This window comes from Bos indicus, chromosome 7, assembly GCF_029378745.1.
Source record: "Bos indicus isolate NIAB-ARS_2022 breed Sahiwal x Tharparkar chromosome 7, NIAB-ARS_B.indTharparkar_mat_pri_1.0, whole genome shotgun sequence".
NCBI lineage: Eukaryota > Metazoa > Chordata > Mammalia > Artiodactyla > Bovidae > Bos > Bos indicus.
In genome coordinates this window covers 18348168-18363847 of record NC_091766.1, presented here as the reverse complement: position 1 = coordinate 18363847, position 15680 = coordinate 18348168, and the positions used below count along the sequence as shown (strand labels likewise).

Sequence of the window (15680 nt, the reverse complement as noted above, 5' to 3'; positions counted from 1 at the left end):
TTGGCTGTGCTCGATCTTCGTTGCTGCAAGTGGGTTTTCTCTAGTTACTGAGAGTGGGGCCTACTTTTCATTGATGTGCACAGACTCCAGAGCATGGACTCAGTAGCTGTGGTACATGGGCTTAGTTGCTCCCTGGCATGTGGAATCTTCCCAACCCAGTGATCAAACCCACATCCTCTGCACTGGCAGGCAGACTTCTAACCACTGGACCACCAGGGAAGTCCTAAGAACCTGCTGTAAACTGGACCAACATTCTCCCAGCCACCAACAACCTCCCATCCCCCTAGCCAAAAACCACCCCCTCAAAATCCAGGAGTAAGTATTCCTAATCTGGAGTCAGTCTGCAAATGACCCTTGATGAGCTCTGGGGAATTATGTCTCCATTCTTGCCTATACATAAGTCTCTTTCCAGGTGAGGAAGGCTCACTGTTTCATCAGATTCTCCAGGGACTCCCTTAATCCTACAAGCTTCAAGAACTGGTACTGCACCATTAACCCAGAGGAAACTTGGTAGGAGTCACGCTGAATACTGAATAAATACTGACAGGTATTTTCTTGTCTCACCTCTAGTATTCGAACGTTGAGGACGGGAAAGGTGTTTCCTGTCGAAGAGAAAACACAAGGGGTATGTGTCTGGCAACCCACTCCAGTATTCTTCCCTGGAGAATTCCATGGACAGAGGAGCTTGGCAGGCTACATTCCATGGGTTGCACACAGACACAACTAAGCAACTAACACCTTATGTGGCTCCGCGGGCTTCCCAGGTGGCTAAGTGGGTAAAGAATCCTGCAATGCAAGAGACTCGGGTTCGATCCCTGGGTGGGGAAGCTCCCCTGGAGGAGGGCATGGCAACCCACTCCTGTATTCTTGCCTGGAGGATCCCCATGGACAGAGGAGCCTGGTGGGCCGCAGTCCATGCAGTTGCAAAGAGTCTAGACATGACTGAAGCAACAGACCATGCACACACATGGCTCCATAGTTAACATTCATTCTTTACTTTTATTGCTGGATCAGAATGAGTATTTCCTAGTATTTCTTGGGTGTCAGTGTTGTGGGCGGCATAGAATATTACTTTATCTAATCCTTACTATTGCCTTTTGAAGTAGGCAGTAACCTCTCCCATGTCACTAAAAAGCTATTAAAAATTGAGATGAAGTAGACAGAACACAGTACTGAGCGACTTTCACTTTCTTTCACTTTCAGACAGAACGAGGGCTTCCTAAGTGGCGCTAGTGGTAAAGAACCTGCCTGCAAATGCAGGAGATATAAGAGTCATTGTTCAATCTCTAGGTCAGCAAGATCCCCTGGAGGAGGGCATGGCAACCCACTCCAGTATTCTTGCCTGGAGAATCCCATGGACAGAGAAGCAACGATCCACAGGGTGGCAAAGAATTAATTGGACATGGCTGAAGTGACTTAGCACAACAGTACAAGACAACAAAGCCAGAAGCTGGAGTTGGGTTTAAAAAGATCATCCGAGTTTTTATTCAGTGTTCTATCTGATTGGAGGGTTAGTTGTGTGTGGTTTATTTTTTTTTTTAAATCTATTTGACTGCACTAGATCTTACTTGCAGCATGTGGAATCTTTTTTAGTTGAGGCATGAGGGATCGAGTTCCCTTCCCAGGGACTGAATCCCAGCCCCCCTGCATTGGGAGCACAGTCTTAGCCTTAGACCACCTGACAGGAGGTTTTAAATGCAGACTAGCATAGTAGGCAAATTACTTTGTTTACACGACATAAACAAAGCAGGAAACTTCCTTTCACCCACATGTGCCAAAATGCATGAAGAAAAAAATACTCTGTCAGCTCAAATGTGTTTCCCATTGACATCATGTTATCTCAGAAGTGATGTCAGCACTTGCTAAATAACCAAGTGACTATTTATTAGCAGATTTCTAACTTTTTTTGTCCTCGAGCTTCTCAAATGATGAGTAATCTGTAAACAAATAGCATACACGAGGCGAAGTGATATGGATTATTGTCCTGTGAAACTTTTTAAAGTTCTAATGTTTTTGTAAAAGATTTCATTGTTGTTGTTGTGGGCCATTTTTAAAGTCTTTATTGAATTTGTTGTAATATTGCTTCTATCGTATGTTCTGGTGTTTTGGCCAAGAGGCATGTGGGAGCTTAGCTCCCCAACCTGGGATTGGACCTGCATCCCCTGCTTGGGAAGGCAGAGTCTTAACCACTGGACCTCCTTGGAAGTCCCTAAACTTTTTGTTTTTGACATAATTATAGATTCATAGCAAGGTACAAAACAGTGCTGAGACATCCCAGGTCCCTTTCACCCAGCTTCTCCCATTGGTGACCTCTAACAAAATCAGATGATAATATCAAATCAGGAAAATGACATAAATGCAGTCCACCTGCCCAACTCAGATTCTACCTTTACAAGTTCCACGTTGCCCATAGGGAACTGTTTTCATCAGGTGTTTATTAGGATCGATAGGGATTAAAATTTTGTGATTCTCTTTCTAGGACCGCCTGTATTTTTCATCTGGGAAAACTCACTTGATTAAGCATCCTTGTAAGAAAAACCTAGCCCTGTATCTAGGGTAAGATATCGTTCCCTTCTTTTTATCAAACCATTACATTCACCCTTGTTCTTTGATTACACAAACATTAGGAAAAAAGACAGCTCAGTCCTCTGTTGCTAGATGCTAGCCTATAGGGTGTCCACAGTTGGGGTCCAACTGGAGAGAAAGAGGTGAAAAGATAAATAATTACAGTACAGCTTGTCACAGAGGCTTGATATAGGGCAGCTGTGAAGAGTGCCATTCACAGTAGAAACAGAAACTTTAAAATACATAGGAGTGAACTCAGTAACTCCTCTCTGTTTAAAACCATAAAATTCTTCCAGAGGGGGGGCAAGGGAAAGAGATCTGGATAAGGCAACAATATACCATGTTCATGGATGGCCTTTGGCCTCTTAAAAGTTACCTGCCTAAGGGAACATACTGTTTCTTTTTTCTGTCACATTCCTGATATGAAAGCCTTTACTTTAGTGGGCTGAGCGTGAAATAAAGGACAAACCTGAAGTTCACCCTCAGCAAAACAAGCTGGGACTTAATGTACATTTTATATAATTTTATTTTTGATGCAGTCACACTTTTCAACTGTTATTTCTAGAAGTCAAATAGCCATGCTAAAGAGGTTTACTAATGCAAAAATAAACAGATGAGCAATAGCTAAATAGACAATGATGGATGATAGACAGACAGATAAAGAAATCTCTGGTTCCTTGTTAAGAAAGGAATTTTATTTGAATGGAACATTTTTTAAAATGCCTGACATTGTCTTTTTTTCTTTGCTTGGGTGAATTTTTCCTAATTGAAACCTTTTCCTGTTTGTTTCAGAAGACAAATTTTTCTCACAAAGGACACCTTTGAGAGCAGTCTCATTCCATTTTCCATCCCTACGTCAATGCAGGTAGTTATGTTGTTGAACCATCTGAGAGATGCTTGAAATAGTAATACTTAGGGTTAGATATAGGGGCATCCCTGGTGACACAATGGTAAAGAATCTGCCTGCTAATGCAAGAGACACAGGTTCAATCCCTGGGTGGAAAAGATCCCCTGAAGGAGAAAATGGCACCCCACTCTAGTATTCTTGCCTGGGAAATCCCATGGACAAGAGGAGCCTGGTGGGTTTCAGTGCATGGGGTTGCCAAGAGTCCAGCACAACTGAAGTGACTGAGCAGGCGCACAGGGCTAGATACAGCTGGGAAGCGCCGTGCACATACTGCTCTGTGTTTGGTAGTTTGGGGACTTAAAGGCACTGAGAGTCATTTCTAATCTGGAAGGAGTGTTGATTCTATTCTGCCCTTACTACCAGAACAAATATTCTTTTTCCCTTAAAAAAGAATCAGATGTCTTCCAAGAGCTCTTTATAATTGGTTTTGTGATACATGACATGCACTGATTTTAGGACCTCCCCAAATTACTGTCAACCAAAACAGAAACACCTGTACCCTCTCAGTAACTATCTTGAGAAATCTGATGGTTGGCACTTATACTCCAGAGGGTTCTATCATCTGTTAAAATATTAATACCAGTTTTTCTGATAGCTAAGTGAAAGTCGCTCAGTTGTGTCTGACTCTTTGTGATCCCATGGACTATACAGTCCACGGAATTCTCCAGGCCAGAATACTGGAGTGGGTAGCTGTTCCCTTCTCCAGGGGATCTTCCCAACCCAGGGATTGAACCCACGTCTCTACCAGCTGAGCCACCAGGGAAGCCCAAGATTATTGGAGTGGGTAGCCTATCCCTTTTCCAGCAGATCTTCCTGACCCAGAAATTGAACCAGGGTCTCCTGCATTGCAGGCAGATTCTTTAAGAGCTGAGCTACATGGGAAGTCTCAGTTTTTCTGATAAGTGACACATTGATCAGTTATGTTCATCATTCATTATTGATGCATTAGGCTTTATCCTCAGGAAAGGTCCTTTAAAAAATATTTATTTATGTACCATAATTTCTGTAAGCATTCATCTGTTAATGGACATCTAGGATGCTTCCATGTCCCAGCTATTGTAAAAAGAGGTAGACAACCCTAGACCCCCATTATACAAAGTGAAGTAAGTCAGAAAGAGAAAGACAAATATTGTATATTAATGCATGCTTATGGAATTTAGAAAGATAGTACTGATGAACCTATCTACAAGGCAGCAATGGAGATACAGACATAGAACAATATGTCGAGTCTTACTTGCAGCAGGTGGGATCTTTCATTGCAGCACGTGGGCTTCTCTCTAGTTGCAGCAAGCGGGTTCTCTAGTTGTGGCCCACAGGCTTAGTTGCCCCACGGCATGTGGGATCTTAGCTCCCCCAACGAGGGATCAAACCTGGGTCCGCTGCATTGGAAGGCAGATTCTTCACCATTGGACAGCAGGCAAGTCCCCTCAGAGGTTTTGATGTGGGAGGAGATGGAGTGACTTGCGTATTCCCAGGGACACCCAACACTAATGCCAACCCCCCAGTTCTCCTTTCAGCTGATCCCTAGGACGCACAGTTCCCAGCATCTAGGACCCCAAACGCTCGCTGACCTAGACGTTCCTGGGATGCCTGTTTAGAAGTACTGCTTTCTGAAATCGATTTTGAAAAGCTGCACATACTGATATCCTGGTGTATATCCTATTCTTAGGTTGGCACACCAGAAGTGACATCAGCACATTTTGCTGGTTCGGTATTGCTGTTAGTAGTGAATCAAAAAGTCTATGTTTATGATTATGAAGCCAACTTCTGGACTGCATCTACAGGTACGCGTATTTTGTAATTTTTTAATATTTATTTAGCTGCATTGGCTCTCAGTGGCCAAACTTGGGATCTTTGTGGCAGTGCACAGGCTTCTCTGTGGTTATGGTGCACAGGCTTAGTTGCTCTGCAGCAAGTGGAATCTAGTCCCCCAATCCGGGATCAAACCCACGTCCTCTGCATTGGAAGGCAGATTCTTAACCGTGGACCACCAGGGTAGTCCCTATATTTTGTATTTTTTAAAAACCTTGTTTGCGTTTGGCCAACATCAAAGAAAAGTTTCGGAAGTTACAGACAATGCTTTTACTTGGACATCGGTCCCTGGACATTACGCTGTCCTTCTTTTTTTTTTTTGGCCATGCTGCACAGCTTGAGGGGTCTTAGTTCCCAGAGCAGGGATTGAACTGAGCCCCAGGCAGTGAAAGTGGCCAGTGCTAACCACTGGACTGCCAGGGAATTCCCTACGTGATCCTTTGCAATTCGGTGAGAGCTGGTCTAAGCCCCCCATCCCACAGGTTGGGGACTGTTTCCATTGGGGATTGTGGTGACAAGCCACAGAAATGTGCTATCACTGACTGGAACAGTAAGAGGATTCAGTGGGAGTTGTGATGGCAAGGAAATCAGGGAGGACCAGGGAAGGCAGACAATGGGTCCGAGATGCCGGAGTGGGGCGCATATGCAGTCCCACAGATGTCACCTTCAGGACAGGAAACAGTGGAGAAGCTCAGGCTTTAAGGACAGAGAAAGCGAGAACCCTGGTGGAGGAGGCAAGGAGACGGGGTCCAGTGAAGAAAAGGGAGATGGTACTTTCTAGAGAAGAGAAGCACAGACAGGGATGGCCCGTCCCTCGCGGGGAACGAGGACAGGGGCCCCCATTGGTGAGAGACGGGGCAGTACTCGGTTTCTCAGCCCCAGCCCTGCTGACACTGGGGATGCAGCACTCTCTGGGTGCTATGGGTGGGGGCAGCAGTTATGCCCCCAGCCACTGGATGCCAGGACCCCCCTCCAGCTGAGTCCTGACAACAAGCACGTCCCCAGACAGCACCCAGTGTCTCCTGGGGCTTGAAATTCCCTTAGTGGAGAACCACTGGGGTGGTATACCACCATCTTGCAACCTGTTATCCTTCTGCTCCACTTGTATTCCTGGTGGTGAAAGATTGTGGTCCCCACTCCCTCCAACAAGATGGAGCCCTGCAGTCCGTCACCACAGTGCCTGCGGGGGAGCTTGCTAAGCTCTGGCTGGAGAGTCAATCACAGTACCCCCCTCCCCGCTGGAGGGAAAGAGAAGCACGGGAGAAGAGCCGCGCCTTGCCCTGGTCTCTGGCTTACGTGTCTCATCACTGTGTTCCAGGCTGTCCCTCCAGGAAGTGACTGATTGATGATGGTTAGTGATTGACGGCTGGAAGGTTTCAAGCCCGGTGGCTGAGGTGCCATGCAAACACAGCGTAAATGGCCCACAGAGAATGTATAACCCAAGTGAAGCCAGGCGGCCTGGGGGCCAGGCTTAGGCTTATCTCATCAAAGGGTCACATTCAGCACAAACACTCATCTCCCTCCGAGACATCAGCTGGCCTACTCTTTTTTAAAAAAATTTTATTTATTTGGCTGCACCGGGTCTTAGTTGCCACATGTGGGATGGAACCCGGGCCCCTGCATTGGGAGTGCGGAGTCTTAGCCACCAGGGACCACCAGGGAAGTCCTTAGGCCCGTTTTTTTTTTAATCCATTTATCTGTCAACAAATACTCAGGCTGCTTCCATGTTTTAGTTATTGTGAATAATGCTGGTTTGAACATGTATATACTGCTTTTAATTTGGGGGAAGGTATGTACCTGGAAGTGGAATTGCTGGCTCATATTTTCCCATTTTTGAGGACCCTCCACACTGGCCACACCATTTGGCATTCCCACCAGCAGTGCACAAGGGTTCCAAGTTGTTCGCATTTGTCACCAACACCTGTCTTCCGATTCTGTCATGGTAGCTGTCCTAATGGGAGTGAGGTGGGGGTCTCACTGTGGTTTTGCTTTGCATTTCCCTAAGGACTGGTGATGCTGAGCATCTTTTCATACGCTTTTGGCCACATGTGTGTTTCCTTTGGAGCTGAAGCTTCTCCTTCAGAAACAAAGGATGCCTTGCTCAGAGAAAGGTGCCCTTCCTGCTATTTTGGGGGACACTTTACCCCTCACCCCCAGATGACACTTGGCAATGTCAGGAGACATTTTTAGTTGTCTAGACTGGAGGAAAGAAACTTCCCTGGTGGTCCAGTGGTTAAGACTTCAATTCCCAATGGAGGTGATGGGGATTTGATGCCTGGTTGAGAAGCTAAGATCCCACATGCTGCATGGCCAAAAAACATAAAACAGAAGAATATTGTAACAAATTCAATCAGGACTTTAAAAAATGATGCACATCCAAAAAAAAAAAAAGATCTTAAAAAAAGACTAGAGGAGAGTGACACTGGTCAAATAAGTCACTACATAAGTGATTTAGTAAGCTAAATAAGTCAGTAGAAGTAGGCAGCTGAAGCTCCAATACTTTGGCCACCTCATGCGAAGAGTTGACTCATTGGAAAAGACCCTGATGCTGGGAAAGATTGAAGGCAAAAGGAGAAAGGGGCAGCAGAGGATGAGATGGTTAGATAGCATCACTGACTCAATGGACATGACTTTGAGGAAACTCCAGCAAACTCCAGTGGAAGACAAAGGAGCCCAGTGTGCTGCAGTCCATGGGGTCAGAAAGATTTGGACACAACTTAGCAACTGGACAACAACAACAGAAGCAGGATGCTGTGAAACATGCCGCAGTGTCCAAGAGCCCCCTAACTGAGAAGTCTGGCCACAGATGTCAGTGGGGAGGGTGGGAAGCCCCGCTCTAAGCTTCTCTCTCGGAACCTTCAGGGAACTCAGAGATCATCTCAGTTCCCTTTTACTTTCAGGCATACAACACCCTGTGTCACATGTATCTGGTGACAACTGTTGTTACAGTGGAAATTCATTCTGCATGGTGAGTACCACGTGTCATTATCTCATTTTCTACTCTGCTGTGAGCAGAGATAATTAGGAATGGAAATAAGGACAGTGTAAGCCTTGAGGGCTGGGAGTGTGATGGACTCAGGCTGTGTTATCTTACTGGGTTCAGAAGAGGACCTGAGAGATGGGAGGGGCTCATCTGGCTGACACACTGAATATATTCATCTTTTTTTTTCTTAATGTGTTATTTTGAAATAATTATAGGTGTACAGGAAGTTGAAGAAATTATACAGAGTCCCATGTATCCCTCAGCTAGTTTCCCTGAGTGGTTACATCTTACATGACCAACTACAGTGATACAAACAGGAAATTGATTTGGGTACAACTGTGTCAAGTCAGAGAACTGCTATTGCCATCAAAATACTGAACTGGGGACTTCCTGGTGGTCCAGGGGTCAAGGCTGTGTGCTTCCACTGCAGGGGGCACAGGTTCAACCCTGGCTGGGAAACTAAAGTGCCGAAAGCTGCATGGCACAGCCGAAAAGTAAAAACAGTAACAGTAATAATAAAATAAAATGTTGAACCATTCCATGGCCCCAAGGCTCTCCATACCTCCCTACCCTGCCCTAGCGCTTGGCAAACACTAATGTTCTCCATCTCTCTAATTGTATCATTTCAAGAATGTTCTATAAATGAGGTCATACAATATGAAACCTTTGGAGAATAGCTTTTCTCAGCAAAATTCTCAGGAGACTCATCCAATTTGTTGCATATATGTCACTAGTCTGTTCCTTTCCATTGCTGAGTAATTTTCCATGGCCTGGACATACCAGAATTGGGTTGTTTCCACTTTTTGGCTTTCATAAATAAAATCACTAGAAACGTTCATGTAGCTTTTTGGTGTGGACACCAAGTTTCCATTTCCCTGGGAGAAATGCACAGGAATGTGATCATTGGCATCTGTCTCCCCACTCCCTTTTAATTAAAAAAAAGAAAATCTTTTTATTTTTCTCGCTTGCAGGATCTTAGTTCCCCAACCAGGGAGCAAACCCTCACCCCCTGCAGTGGAAGAGCGATGTCTTAACCACCGGACTGCCCAGGAAGTCCCTTTTTTCCCCCGATTTTTCCTCTCCACCCACCCCCTTTTTAAATTGGGATGCAATTGACATACCACACTGTGTAAATTTAAGGTATACAATGTGTTGATTTGCTACACTTAGATATTGCGGTATGATTACCACATCATGTCATGAAATTATCATTTCTTTTTTATGGTGGGAATAACCAAGACCTGGTTTCTTAGCAACTTTGACGTTTCTAATCTAGTATTGTCTGTGATCACTATTCTCTGCATTAGACCTCCAGAACTTATCTACCTACTTAAAGAACATCTCCCCAGCTGCCACCCCATTCCACCTTTTATCTCCTTTTAAAGTAACTGTTTTATGTGTGTGTTCTTCCAGGATATAAGTAACTCGGTTTTTGCTTATTTGCGTGGAGATCAGGTGTCTCAGGCCAACATCTATTTCTCAAACTCCCGAGGATACAGATTTCAGAAGTACACACAGGAAAGACGTGTATGTTCAGTGTGGTAAGAAAATGAACAAATAGGGGCTTCCCTGGTGGCTCAGTGGTAAAGAATCCACCTGGCAATGCAGAAGGCATGGGTTTCTTGCAGTCCAAGGGACTCCCAGGAGTCTTCTCCAGCACCACAGTTCGAAAGCATCAATTCGTCGGTGCTCACCCTTCTTTACTGTCCAACTCTCACATCTATACATGACTACTGGAAAAACCATAGCTTTAACTATATGGACCTTTGTCAGCAAAGTGATGTCTCTGCTTTTTAGTATGCTGTCTAGGTTTGTCGTAGCTTTCCTTCCAAGGAGCAAGCATCTTTTAATTTCATGGTGTCTTTTCTTATCAGGGCACTAATCCCACCCTGACCTCATCTAGATTTAATCACTACCCAAAGACCCTACCTCCAAATACTATCATTTTGGAGGTTCTATGAATGTTTGTGTCCCCCCACTTCCCTCACCCCAGTTCATAGGTTGAAATCCTAATGCCTGATGTGATCTGTATTAGAAGCCTTTGGGAGGTGCTTAGGTCATGAGAGTGGAGCCCTTACGAATGGAATTAGTGCCCTTATGAAAGAGACTCCAGAAGGGCTTCCTGTGGTCCAGTGGTTAAGGATCCACCTTCCAGTGCAGGGAATGCAGGTTCAATCCTTGGCTGGGGAACTAAGATCCACATTTCATGGGGCAACTAAGCCTGTATGCTGCAACTACTGAGCCTTTGAGCTCTACAGCCAGTGCTCTGCAACTAGAGAAAGCCTGTGTGCTGGAAGGAAGGCCCAGATCAGCCAAAATATAAAAATTTTAAAAAGAGGCCCCAGAGAGCCAGCTCACCCCGTTCCTCCATATGAGGACACACCAAGAAGTCTGCAACCGAGGAAAAGGCCCTCACTTGACCATGCTGGTCCCTTCATCTTGGACTTCAAACAACAGCCTTTCTGTTGTTATAAGCCACCCAGTCTCTGATATTTTGTTGTAGCAGCCTGGACAGACTAAGACAGGGGGTTGGGGTTTTAACCTATGAACTGGAGGACACCATTTGGTCCATAACACTGTATATAATAGAAATACTGTCCCCCCTGCCCCACATACACACCCAAACACAACCAAGTAACAGAGGCTTAAATAAGATGGGAGTCTTTCTCTCTTACCTGAAAGATGTCCAGGGAGGGGTGGGGGAGCCAGGTGGGTTGCCATGGCAACTTGTCCCACTGACCATAGGTTGGGGTCCTTGGCCTTATGCTCCAACATGCCTGCCAATGGGCACTTTGCTGCCCAGCCAAAGATCAGGAATGAGGAACCGAGGCAGGAGTGAGGGATTTAGGCAGGCATGTCAGAGTCTGGGTCACCCCACTTCCTCAAGCACCCCACATCAAGCTGTCTTCATTCAAAGTTCTGCCCTAGATGCTGAAAGGTTGTTGCTGAGCCACGAAAGATGCCGGGATTCTTGGCCTCCAGGAGAGAAGAATTCAATCCGGGGCCAGAGACAAAGCTTGATTGCTCAGAGCTTTTGTGTAATAGAGTTTTATTAAAGTATAAAAGGGATAGAGAAAGCTTCTGACACAGACATCAGAAAGAGTACCCCCTTGCTAGTGTTAGCAATGGAGTTATATACCTTTTAATTCGTTATTACAATAAATCAAAAGAATGTCTCAAGTTCGTGAAAATTTTACCAGACCCACTCCCACAATTTACATTTTAGGATAACAAGATTAGAATTTAACAATAGAAAGATTCTACCAGACCCACAGGGCTTCCCTGGTGGCTCAGAGGTTAAAGCGTCTGCCTGGAATGTGGGAGACCCAGGTTCGATCCCTGGGTTAGCAAGATCCCCTGGAGAAGGAAATGGCAACCCACTCCAGTACTCTTACCTGGAGAATCCCATGGAGGGAGGAGCCTGGTAGGCTACAGTCCATGGGGTCGCAAAGAGTCGGACATGACTGAGCGACTTCACTTTACCAGACCCACTCCCATGATATACATTCTAAGATATCAGGATTAGTCAGAAGGTTTTCAGGAAGGAGAAACTGTCCTCCAGCCAGATACATTACTGTTGTATAATCCCTAGTACAGAGTTTAAACTGAATTGTGTAATTGACTAAGACTAGCTCAGACTAGCAATCTGCCTGCAAGGCTCGGGAAACCTGGGTTTGATCCCTGGGTCTGGAAGATCCCCTGGAGAAGGAAATGGCAACCTACTCCAGTACTCTTGCCTGGAAAATTCCGTGGATGGAGCAGGCTGGTAGGCTACAGTCCATGGGATCGCAAAGAGTCGGACACAACTGAGCAGCTTCACTGGTGGTGGACTGAAGGAATGTAGATGGACAAACAGTTTGTCCTTTTCTCCTCCTTGAGAATTCCAGACCCCTTTCTCCTCCTTGAGGACCTTGGACTTCTTATCAATCTGCCTAGGAATTGACTTTCTCAATGCTACAGAGGGGAAACAGATCATAATTTAAAAAATCATAATAAAAAAGACTTTCCTTCCTTTTAGCTTACTAGCTAATCTAGAGTTAAGTTATAAAGGAAGCACACTGATGATCTTATTTACATGCAGTATTCCGTTTGTCTCACAGGCAGAGCTAGTCGGGACCTTCGGGGGGATCTTCTCCTTTCACTCCCTGTCACAGGTCGGGCTGCTTCTTGTTGACGAACAGATGGTAAGTACCATTTGGACTGGGAAGAACCACTTTGGTGACCTTTACCCCAAAATAGGTTTTTGTCAAAACTCATACACTTAGATTATCATATCTGAAATCCATCTAGCTTTTGATTCACCTGTCCATCCATGTATCCATCCACCCACTCATCCACCCATCTACACATCCATCCACCTTTCTACCCATTCTCCCATTTACCTATTAATCCATCCCCCTACCCATCCACCTATCTACCTACCTACTCTTCCATCCATTCATTCTTCCATTTTTCTATTTATCCATCCACCTACCTCCCCACCTACTCACCCAACAAAACACTTATCTGTCCTTCCATCCATCCATTAACCTGCTTATCCATCCATCCATCCACTCTCCCATTCATCCATCCACTCATCCATCCATCAGTCTACTTACTCATCCATCTACCCTTCTACCCACCCACACCACCACCCACCTTCATTACCTCATTCAGCCATGCACTCAGCAATACTTCAGTAGGAATATAAGATACGGTGCATGTGTCACTGGTGGCACCCGAGGCCATTACATGCCTCGTGTCACCCCTTTTTTTAATGATTATTTTCACGTGGGTTGAGAAAATCAGGACATGGAAACCATGACCTCACTGGTATCATTTAGGATAAGACTAAGAAGAGGAATCAGTTCATGCAAAGTACAGTTGAAGAAAAACTATTAAGTCAGGCAAAGATTAAAGTACAGTTGGTACCCCTGCTGCAAAATCCCTGAACAAAGTGTGTGGCTTTGAAATCTGGGGGAGGCCCAGGGATCAGGAAGCTCCCAGAGGCTGGGCTGCACCTGGTAGCTAAAAGGCCCTCCCTCTAATCACACGGTGGGGCCACCCCCCCATCCAGAGTCCCCTCAAGCACCTGCACACACTGCCAGGGTCCCGTCATGAATAACAGACACTCCCAGAGTCTGGAAATCCTAAGAATATAATGGTGGCCGAGGAATCAGGCTCTGGATACAACCTGTGGGTGCAGGGTGTTAACCACTGGACCACCAGGGGAGTCCCCTTGGTGATTTCTTTTCTCACTCAAGATTGAGTATTTTTCTTTCAGGCCATGTTCAGCTACTCTGACCATCCCTTGAACCGCAGCTTTGGGCTGCCCTTTGACTATGACAGGGCCCTTGACATCCTCATCGCCCCGGGCCAGAAAGGCATCCTTATCTTTTGGTCTGAGAAGAACCTGCTGGTTTCCCGAAACTCAGGTGAGCAAGGCCCAGGGTTGGGGCATAGCCAGTGCAAGTGGCTGTTTTCCCCTCTCCCTTGACTTTAGTGGACCATGACAAGCTGATTCTTACCTTGCCATCTTCATTGCAACCCCCGACCCCCACTTTACGCCACCTGGGACATTTAGGCCCTGTAGGCAGGTTCTGAAAGTCACCAGACCCCAAGGGCAGAGGGGCCACATCCAAGAACTGAGATCTTATTTTGAAGCCTATGACACATGAGTCCCAGGAGAGAAGCAAAAGGCAGCCCCCTAGAAGAAGGTGCTGTCAAGGACCTCTGGGCACAACTGTGGCTGCCAGAGCACCTTCAATCACAGCATGCTCCCAAGTACCGGTTAGGCCACCTGAATATGGCTGTTTCCTTCCCATGCAAGAAAAGGGCTTAGGGCTGGCCTGGCCATGCAGGGGGCACCCACTCCAGAAAGAAAGTTCTGCCTGATTACATGTTACCTGTACAGTAAGAGGCATCCTAAAGTTCATCTGGTATCCAGTCCATCCCTAAGAGTTCTCACATCAAGATTTAGGTGGGATGGGGAGGTCACGTTTTCTTAAACCTAATGTCTTCCATGAGATATTTTACAGCATTGCATCTCGTAGCTGCATTTTCCTTTGAGTCAAGAATCAAGGGGCTGTGTGGGTGGCAGGGGACCCTCTTGCCAACAAATGCACAGGTCTCTCTGGATTTACCCCGTTGTCTACTAGGTCAGCTGGTCGAATCTGTCCAGGTACGAGAAGGACAACGCATCTTGTATAATTCCATTGTCAAAGCCAACATCACCATCCACAGCGTTGCTGCCAGTATGTGCCTGACCCCCGGGTAACTTTCTAGAAGCGCTTCAGACCTGACTTATTCACTCTTGACACACACCGCCCCACCCCCACCGCCAGATCCCACCTGGCCAAAACAAACAGAACATGATTGTTACATGTTCTAGAACAACTCGGGGCAGAAACGTCTGTGCCCTTTCGCAATGAAATGCAATGTCAGTTGGATGTCGTTTGCTGGGGCTGCTCTAACAAACCTCCACAAAGTGGGTGAATTACTATGATTATTTTGGCCACTTCTCAGGGCATGTGGGATCTTAGTTCTGAGACCAAGGATTGAACCCGAGCTCCCTTCAGTGGGAGCACAGAATCTTAACTGCCGTACCATCAGGAAGTCCAAAACCGGGTGAATCAGAACAGCAGACAGGTACTGTTCCCCAGGGCTGCAGGTTCTTAGTTCGCGATCAGTGTGTTTGGCAGGGCCGGGTTCTTTGGAGGCCTCTCTTCTTGGCTTGCAGGAGGCTATTTTCCCCCTCTGTCTCCTACCATCTCCTGTGTGGTGTCTATGTCCAAATTTCCCTTTTCTTAATATATTTATTTATTTGTGGCTCTGCTGGGTCCTCTTTGCCGTGCAGGCTTTTCTCTAGTTGCGGCAACTGGGGCTACTCTGTAGTCGTGGGGCTCAGGCGTCTCATCGCAGCGGCTTCTCTTGTGGAGCGCGGGTTCTGGATGCGTGGGCTCAGTAGTTGTGGTGCATGGGCTTAGTTGCTCATGGCATGTGGGATCTTCCAGGCCAGGGATTGAACCCATGTCCGCTGCATTGGCAGGTGAATTCTTAACCACTGGACAAGCAGGAAACACCCTTGTCTTTTTTAAACCAAATAAAAATACACATTGGATCTTGCTACCCCTTCTCATGGAAACTTTTAATGGGACTTTCCTTGTTGTTCAGTGGTTAAGACTGTGCTCCCAACGCAGGGTGGGCATGGGTTTGATCCTTGGCTGGGGAGCTAAGATCCTGCATGTCACACAGTGCAACAACAACAACAAAAGCCTTTTAAGAATATCTTGTGTTCATCAGAACTCTATATCTGCCAAAGATCAGAAACAACCTGTGCTCATCAGTGGAGCATTGGTTACACAAAGTTATGATTCATCTAAGTAACAGAATGCCAAAGGGTCAACTACACTCATGTGTATGGAAGGAAATAAA

At 46.0% G+C, this 15680-nt stretch overlaps 1 protein-coding gene across 15 annotated transcripts in view; it reads left to right on the top strand.

Annotated features, from left to right (window-relative positions):
• CATSPERD (cation channel sperm associated auxiliary subunit delta) overlaps window positions 1-15680 on the top strand; it is a 37144-nt gene that overhangs the window by 2078 nt on the left and 19386 nt on the right. For 4 of the 15 annotated variants that reach the window (XM_070793021.1, XM_019964373.2, XM_070793020.1 and 1 more), the window contains exons 2-10: window positions 571-625; window positions 2480-2556; window positions 3358-3430; window positions 5142-5256; window positions 8185-8252; window positions 9681-9794; window positions 12368-12451; window positions 13531-13681; window positions 14405-14500. In XM_070793021.1, the coding sequence (XP_070649122.1) occupies window positions 571-625; window positions 2480-2556; window positions 3358-3430; window positions 5142-5256; window positions 8185-8252; window positions 9681-9794; window positions 12368-12451; window positions 13531-13681; window positions 14405-14500 (833 nt within the window). Of the gene's footprint in view, window positions 1-412; window positions 548-570; window positions 626-1290; window positions 1511-2479; window positions 2557-3357; window positions 3431-5141; window positions 5257-8184; window positions 8253-9680; window positions 9795-12367; window positions 12452-13530; window positions 13682-14404; window positions 14501-15680 lie in introns of all 15 variants that reach the window. The other 11 variants (XM_070793026.1, XM_070793027.1, XM_070793030.1 and 8 more) reach the window with 10 other exon arrangements.